Here is a 9,005-nt window from a genome sequence, read left to right as displayed (position 1 = left end):
GCTAATGTGGCTACATTTCTTGTCTCCTGTGTATGATTTATTTCTTTTTTTTTCCTGTTGAGAGAATAATGAGGCATGCATTTTTCAATATTTTTACCTGCCATTTTCTTGTAATTTTTTTTAATGATGTGCCTCCTGAGAATAGAGTTATTTGCTCTGTGTCTGATATCTTATTGGGAAGAAGATCATATGCTAACAGGAGGATTTTCTGTTATAACAATGAATCATTTCAAATGCCACCTACAACATTTTATTTTTCACTATGATGTTTGTGTACCACAATCAATCAAACAATAGGAAGCAGTCACATTTATTGTTGACATTTTAAAACATATATTCTCTTTCAGAAATCTTGTTTATCAAAGAGGAATTTTGACAAGTCATCATATAACCAATTTAACTATGTTTTCTTTCAATTTTAAAAATAATTCTTTATATATTCCTAGATCAGTTCTGAGCTATAACATATATCTTTATTATATAAATATATGTATGAATTATACTAAAAATTACCTATCAGTGAAAGATTAAATTATTTAATGAAGGAAACTTGTATTCAATTTTATTATACTAAAAATGGATGCAGAGATATAATCCTAAATAACAGACTTGTTAAATTTTACCATTGAGTGGTACAGGTATATGCTAGGTTAGCTGTGTGTCTCATGTGTTTCAGGACCAGTTTCTCATTTGCTCATCATTTTAGATCTAACTAAAAACAAAAGTCTCTATTCTATGGGGTGTGTACATCCATATATGAGGGACTTTTTTTTCAGGTATGTTATTGTACCCAATGACTTTGAACTAGTGGGTAATATATTTCTGGACTGTGGTTGTAAAGCACAGAATCCCATATTTAGTGTCTGTTCATCTATTTAGTAAAAGTACAAAGTCTTCTTAGTTCTGTGTATGCTGAGAAAGTATTCTATTCTTGATTATTTTTTGTTTTGTTTTATTTTGTTTTGTTTTTGGTTTTTTTTTTTTTTTTTTTTGAGACAGGGTTTCTGTGCATTGCCCAGGCTGTCCTGGAACTCATTCTGTAGACCAGGTTGGCCTTGAACTCAACATAGCCACCTGCCTCTGCCTCCCAAGTACTGGGATTAAAGGCATATGCCACCACTGCCAGGAAATGAACTGTATTTTAAATGTATGTTTCTGTACACTAGTTCAAGGTGAAAGGTGATTGCCTAGATGTGCTGTATGGTTTATTTTTATTCAAATAAGGACAACTCCAAGTGTGATGTGCTACACTATTTTCAATAATTTACCTAAAATACATTGACTAAGTGTTATGATGCTGCTGTCTGTTTCGGCTACAGGTTTTAGGATTTTATACATCTACATATGTAACAAGGGTGTCTAAATTATTGAAAATACTCTCAGTAGAAGTGTGTATTATAATTGGCATGAATGTTATATACCATAACAAAATTATGTCAAAATACAATTTTATTTTTATGAGAAATAAAATGAAAAAGGCAATAATATTTTTCCAAGTCTATGAAATTTCAAACTTCTACAGTTTTTGAAGTTTTATTTTTAAGAATTTTAGCTATACATGTTTGAGGTATTTGTCAAAAGGCACAATTACCTGTCAGGAGCCATGGCCTCAGGCATAGCCTTGTGGGTATTTTTTAGCTTATATAAACAATCCTGAGAGAACATTCATGGTCATAACAGTAAGAATGTTTGTGGGTAAAGAGGACACTGTGAACGTTGGTTCCAGGAGCTGAAGACTGCCACCTTCAGAGAGCCTCCTGGCTCTTCCCTGCTCCCTTGGAGCCTCTTCTTGTTTATGCTTATATTGCCATTCCTGAATAAAGTTTTTCAGAGCTTGATCAGTATAATTAATTGGCTTGTTCTCATTCTTCATGTCTCTTGTCTCTTGTCTCTCTCTCTCTCTCTCTCTCTCTCTCTCTCTCTCTCTCTCTCTCTCTCTCTCTCTCTCTCTCTCTCTCTCTCTCTCTCTCTCTCTCTCTCTCCCTCTCTCTCCTGCCCTGGGTGTCTGCTGATTATCCCTATATGACAGGGCAATTTCCTGTCTTAGTTTTACACTAAACATGAATAATATGACAGTTTATGTTTTACTTGGCAAAGAAATTTAATACAGGCAATGACATTATGCAATTCTGTATGTATGCCATTATTGTACAGATGGATTCATATTAAATATTTTATAAGTATATAATTTATATGTTTGGAAAATAAATGATTCTATATGTTTGAAAACTACTGTTGATGCTGGTGCCTTTATTCAGAACAGGCTTTCTGATCTTCTCTAATGGAGAAATATAATCTCACAATGGTGACTGAATTCATCCTGGTGGGCATCACTTACCGCCCTGAGTTTCAGGTACCATTGTTTGGACTGTTCCTCATCATTTATCTGACCTCACTGGTTGGCAACTTGGGCACGATCATCCTTACCATGGTGGATTCCAGCTTGCAAACACCCATGTACTTCTTTCTCAGACACCTTGCTACTATAGATCTTGGTTGGAGACTAAAATGTTAAACAATTTTCTTGTAGATCAAAATACAGTATCATTTTATGCCTGTGCTATCCAGTCATCTTTCTTTAGTATGTTCACTATTAAGAACTATTTTATTCTTTCTGCAATTTCTTATGACTGTTATGTGCTCATCTGTAACCACTCCTCTACACTGTCATCATGTGATAAGCAATATGGCATGATCCTCATTACTATTGTGGACTCCAGCTATAAAACACCCATGAACATTTTCCTCAGACATGTAGCAACTACAATTTTCATTTATTAAACATCTGTCAATACTGAAATTTTGAGATATTTAATTGCGAATCAAAACCAGTATATTTTAGACTTTTTGCTACACAAATTAGCCTTCTATATTTTCCTCATAGCTTGTGAACTTTTTATTATTTTATAATCTCTGTGACCAGTATGTGGCCAGTAGCAGCAAACCTCTGCTTTTATGGTCATCATGTCAAAAAGAGTTTGTTGGTGTCTAGTGGCGATCATTAACTTTACCTGACAACTTTGCCTGTTATAATGAAAATTAAGATGTTTACTTTGTTTTTCTGTGTGCACAAGTCATCAGTAATTTCTAATGCAACAGTCTTCCTTTTTAACATTGCCCTGTTCGAATATTCACAAAATTGAACTGATAATTTGATCTCTTCAGCTTTTTTCCCTCTTTTCTAATTTAATGCAGTTTATGCAATTGAAACCTTACCCTATGTATAACTTAATTAAGGATTATTTCATTCAGCATGTTATTCATCATGTTTATCCCTGTTAACATAGCTTGCATTTTTAAATGTAGAATAATACACTTTTGTTTGTATATATTATACTACTCTACTGCTTGTATAAATGATTTTTATGTTTATCCATCTATGACTGGATATTTCATTTTTTACATCTTAGAAATTACATATAAAGAATAAAGAAGACCACATATTTAACCTTTGGTATCTAGACTCAATACTTTACTATATGTATTTGTCAATAAGAATGTTGGCTTATACAACAAATAAGTAAATCACATTTGATGACAAATTGATCCTGAGAGTTGATAACCTCCAGGCATTCATTATCTCATTAGACTTTCAAACGTTTGCTTGCAATTAATAAATTTTTGTGTTTCCTTAGGGAGAGTCTCTATGGTTTAAAAACACACAGAATTGGAAGCTAAGAACCACAATGGGAAATGAAGACAAGATTTTTACTGCAGGTAACAAACTGTCACACAAAGTTCTGTAGTTTAAGAGTTAGAAAGATGTAAACATTTTTTTCTAAGGTTTCAACATCTAGAGGGATCATTTGATGCTTGGTATCTATTCTTTCTAATATTCTAAAAGCCTTGGCAGCAATGATACATCTCTCTCCTTTCCTCTCATTCTCTCATTCTCTCATTCTCTCATATACACACACACACACACACACACACACACACACAATTTTATAACTAGTGAAGGCCTAGAAGAGATAGATAGTAATTAATGTGATGTAATTTCATTTAAAGAAAAAAAATTGAGAATTCAAGTGCTAAGTCTACTTTTATGTTTTTTTTAAAGAATCCTAAATTATATTTGGCTGAGATTTACTGAGTATCCCCTACAAATATTAATCTAAAGCAGGAGTGGTGGAGCATCTAAGATAAACAAAATAACTAGTCACAGAGTGACAGAAGAGAGACAGGAAATAGAATAATATTTGATAAATATTATGGAAATGCTATAATAAAACCCAAGTTAACCTCTCTTAAATAATTGAATAGTTAATTGTTAGAAGAAAGATGTAGATGTGATTCCTTTTTAACCTTTTAAATATTTACATTATACTAATCAATAGATCAATTAATTGTTAGTGAATTTGTGCAGAGGACAGGTTCATGAATCAGTTCTCCCCTTCCATCCTTGTGTTCTCTTGACCAGACTCAGGTCCCCACACTAAGCAGTTTTACCTGTGGAGAGATCGCTCTGAACAATTTCTGATTCTTTATTAAGGGGAAGTATTGAGTTTAAATTTCACAAGGGGTATGAAAACCATTAAATGAGAGTCAAAAGCTACTCATTATACTTTTATGACAATGTGAAAACTTCTTTTTTTGTACTAAATACAATTAAAATTTGTGAAATATAGTTTTGAAAAATAGCATTCAAGTATCAGTGAACAAAAGAATGTATACTAAAGAATGCTTTTCTTTACATTGAGTCCTAAATATCTTCAGAGGAAAACTTTCAGGTCTGACCTTTTGTCCTTTACATCTAACAAATCACACTAATACAAAATGGACCGTGACTACATATTATTCAGTTATGTAATTATTAATGTTTGTATGCTAATGGTATGAAGTGTATTGTGGAGACTAGAATACTATCAGCTAACCAGAGTTTAAAACAACCCATTAAGTGAGTGAAGTGTCAATCAAATACAATCACCTGTACACAGCACACTGACTGCTGGAGGATTTCATTCTCATTTACCCAGAGGCTGCACTTTATGCCATGATTACCATTGTAACTCATATTAGTTTTTACTTTACTCAGAAAACATTAACATATATCCATTTTCACAAAAGTCAAAATTCTGTCTTTTGATTTTTCTCTCTTGGTAATGTGCAAGAGGACTGAACAGATACACTTACTCTTAGGTTTCTTCAGATCAAGAAAACCTGAGTGTAATGAGTAACCATAAGCTTATTCATTGATCAGACCAATAGGGAGCGTGATAAAAACTCCAGATCTTCTATTTTAATATGTTTAGATTCTGTATATATATATATATATATAGTTATTTGCCTTTTTAAAAGGTCTTAGTAGATATATGTACTATTATTTGCAAATGTCTTACATATAATCAAAATAAATAATTATTAAGTTCTACAATATGGTAGTAACCATATCAGCAATGAATACATAAGAAACAACTTTATATATATATTTAAATTAGGTATTTTCTTCATTTACATTTCCAATGCTATCCCAAAAGTCCCACATACCCTACCCCCTCCTCTACCCCCCACTCCCACTTCTTGGCACTGGCATTCCCCTGTACTTAGGCATATAAAGTTTGCAAGACCATTGGGCCTCTCTTTCCACTGATGGCAGACTAGGCCATATTCTGATACATATGCAGCTAGAGACACAAGCTCCTGGGGATACTGGTTACTTCATATTGTTGTTCCATCTATAGGGTTGCAGATCCCTTTAGCTACTTGGGTACTTTATCTAGCTCCTCCATTGAGGGCCCTGTGGTCTATCCAATAGCTGATTGTGAGCATCCACTTCTGTGTTTGCTAGGCCCAAGAATAGCCTCACAAGAGACAGCTATATCAGGGTACTTTCAGCAAAATCTTGCTAGTGTATGCAATGGTTTCAGCGTTTAGAGGCTGATTATGGGATGGGTCCCTGGGTATGGCAGTCTCTAGATGGTCCATCCTTTCATGTCACCTTCAAACTTTGTCTCAGTAACTCCTTCCATGGGTGTTTTGTTCTCAATTCTAAGAAGGGGCAAAGTGTCCACACTTCGGTCTTCGTTCTTGTGTTTCATGTAAGAAACAACCTTTAATTAATATTCTACCAATAACTATTTACAAGTTAAAGACTTGACTTTCTTTGTCTTATATATAAGTAGATAGATGATAGATAGATAGATAGATAGATAGATAGATAGATAGATAGATAGATAGATAGATAGATAGATAAAATCATATAAACACGCACAACCATCTGTATAAGAAATTTATTTATTTATTTATTTATTTATTTATTTATTTATTTATTTATTTATTTATTTATATTACACTCCATATTTTATTCCTGACCCCTGTCCACCCTCCTACTGCTCCACATCCCATACCTTTTCCCAAACCCCCTGTCTCAATGTGGATGTCCCCACTAACCACCTCACCTGACCTCTAAACTCTCTGGGGCCTGCAGTTTCTTGAGGGTGGTACATCATCTCTGAATGAACCCAGACCTGGCAGTCCTCTGCTGTATGAGTGTTGGTGGCCTAATATCAGTTGGTGTATGCTGCATGTTTGGTGGTCTAGTGTTTGAGAGATCTCGGGAGTCCATATTAATTGAGACTTCTGGTCCTCCTACAGGGTTTCTCTCCTCTTCAACTTCTTTCAGTCTTCCCTAATTCAACAACTGGGGTCAACTGCTTTTGTCCATTGGTTGGGTACAACTATATGCCTCTGACTCTTTCAGCTGTTCTTTGGGAATTCTGGCGTGCGGTCATGCTCGGTCCCTTATTCTGAGTGTTCCATAGTGTCAGGAATAGTGTCAGACCTTGGAACCTCCCCTTGAGTTGGATCCCACTTTGTACCTGTCGCTGGAGCTTCTTTTCCTCAGGTTCCTCTCCATTTCCATGCCCGTAATTCTTTCAGACAGGAACAATTATGGGTTAGAGTTGTGACTGTGGGATGCCCCCTCCTTCCCTCATTTGAGGCCATGTCTTCCTGCTGGAGATAGGCTCTATAAGTTCCCTCTCCCTACTGTTGGGGATTTCATCTAAGGTTCCTCCCTTTGAATCCTGAGAGTCTATCACATGCCAGGTCTCTGGTGCGTTCAGAAGGGTCCAACCTGAGAGTATTATGGTTTGAGACTGGATGACTTTTTGCCTAGATATTAGGTGTAGAAGGATCTTTTCCAGATTAACTAAAGGTATTGAATTTAAGTGACTGCTCTCAATATAGTTAGGAAAAGCAAATATCATTGGCAGATAATTACAGTTTTCTCTGATTTAAGCTCTTATTGATACGGGACTAAAGATTCATATTTGTTCATTTCGAATCACATGCTTACATATGTATATATGTAGATGTACATAAAGGTGTATATACACTTTAAGAGTTTTTTTTTTTTTTTCAAAATAAATTCGAGTGTTTGGAGAGATTTTATTTACTCTACTTTAGATAATAAAACTTCACCAAATGAAATTAGAAATCTATTGAACATGCAATGATTTCCATTCAAAACAGAATTTCACATAAACTCAATGGAAAAACAAAACTTCACAATGGTGACTGAATTCATTCTTGTGGGCATCACTGACTGCCCTGAGCTGCAGGCTCCATTGTTTGGACTGTTCCTCGTCATTTATCTGATCACACTGGTGGGCAATTTGGGCATGATCATCCTTACCATGGTGGATTCCAGGCTACAAACACCCATGTACTTCTTTCTAAGACACCTCGCTACTACTGACCTTGGTTATTCAACAGCTGTGGGACCAAAAATGTTAAGAAATTTTCTTGTAGAACAAAATACAATATCATTTTATATTTGTGCTGTCCAGTTAACTTTCTTCAATATGTTCATTGTTAGTGAATTTTTTATTCTGTCTGCAATGTCTTATGACCGTTATGTTGCCATCTGTAAACCACTCCTCTATAATGTCATTATGTCACAAAGAGTGTGTTGGGTTCTAGTGGCCATTCCTTACATTTACAGTATATTTGTTGCTCTCCTAATCAGCATAAATATTTTTTCTTCATCCTTCTGTGGACACAATATTATCAGTCATTTCTATTGTGATGGTCTCCCCTTGATATCTTTGCTCTGCTCATATAGAAAAGAAAATGAAATGATAACTTTTATTTTATCAATTATTAACTTGATTACTTCACCACTGGTCATTCTTGCTTCCTATTTGCTCATTCTCAGAGCTATTCTCAGAATGAACTCTGCTGAAGGAAGGCAGAAGGCTTTTTCTACCTGTGGGTCTCACCTGACAGTGGTCACTGTCTTCTATGGGACTTTGATATTTATGTATGTGCAACCTAAGTCCAGTGACTCCTTAAACACTGACAAGGTGGCTTCTATCTTTTATGCCCTAATAATCCCCATGTTAAATCCCTTGATCTACAGTTTGAGGAATAAAGATGTAAAATCTGCTCTTAGAAAAACAGGGAAAACCATACAAAATATCTTCTCCTAGAACTTACATTCAAGGTTATAATTTTTCAAATCAAATATATTTAATTTCTTTATAATTTTTAGTGAAGTAATCAGTAAAACAAATAATGTTTCCCTAAAGAAAAACAGTTTATACACAATACATTGAAGAAATAAATTATCACAGTGAATTTTTTAAGTCTACAAAGGAGAGTAACATAGTATTTGTTGTGTATAAGAAATACTAAGACAGGTGTCTTTGGTATCTCACATTCATTTTGTTAATTTAACTTTACAAAAGTTGTCTGGTGTTTACTCATGGCTGTATATTTATTGATATGAAAATGCACTATTAATATCTTTAGTATATACACTGATTTGTTATTCATATACAGTTCTATGTTGTATTTTAAAAAATCTTCTTCATCACTCTGTCAGATTAGTGAAGCCTATCCCATTGATGTGAAGGTTCCAGTAATAATTAAGCACACACATGCCTTAATTCCAGAGAGAATCTTATATCATCGTAATTTCACATTATATTTCTTTCATATCACATTATATATGATTGTGATAGAAATATTTAATACCATATTTTTAGCAGTTAAATAGTTTA

At 34.2% G+C, this 9,005-nt stretch overlaps 1 protein-coding gene and 1 pseudogene across 1 annotated transcript; both read left to right on the top strand.

Annotated features, from left to right (window-relative positions):
* Window positions 1–2,281: 2,281 nt before the first annotated feature.
* LOC110306440 lies at window positions 2,282–3,282 on the top strand (annotated as a pseudogene).
* Window positions 3,283–7,487: 4,205 nt separating this feature from the next.
* On the top strand, window positions 7,488–8,432 carry LOC110289471 (olfactory receptor 8K3-like). The gene has a single exon (XM_021155684.1). It carries the CDS (start codon window positions 7,491–7,493, stop codon window positions 8,430–8,432), a length of 942 nt encoding a protein of 313 aa, XP_021011343.1. The 5' UTR covers window positions 7,488–7,490.
* The last annotated feature ends 573 nt before the right edge of the window (window positions 8,433–9,005 follow it).

Source organism: Mus caroli, chromosome 2 (assembly GCF_900094665.2).
Source record: "Mus caroli chromosome 2, CAROLI_EIJ_v1.1, whole genome shotgun sequence".
Taxonomy (NCBI): Eukaryota; Metazoa; Chordata; class Mammalia; order Rodentia; family Muridae; genus Mus; species Mus caroli.
This window is presented reverse-complemented; position numbering and strand designations above follow the sequence as displayed.

What these genes read in the sequence shown, in the direction of transcription:
- LOC110289471 (XM_021155684.1), top strand. Translation starts at nt 7,491, where the DNA reads ATGGAAAAACAAAACTTCACAATGGTGACTGAATTCATTCTTGTGGGC.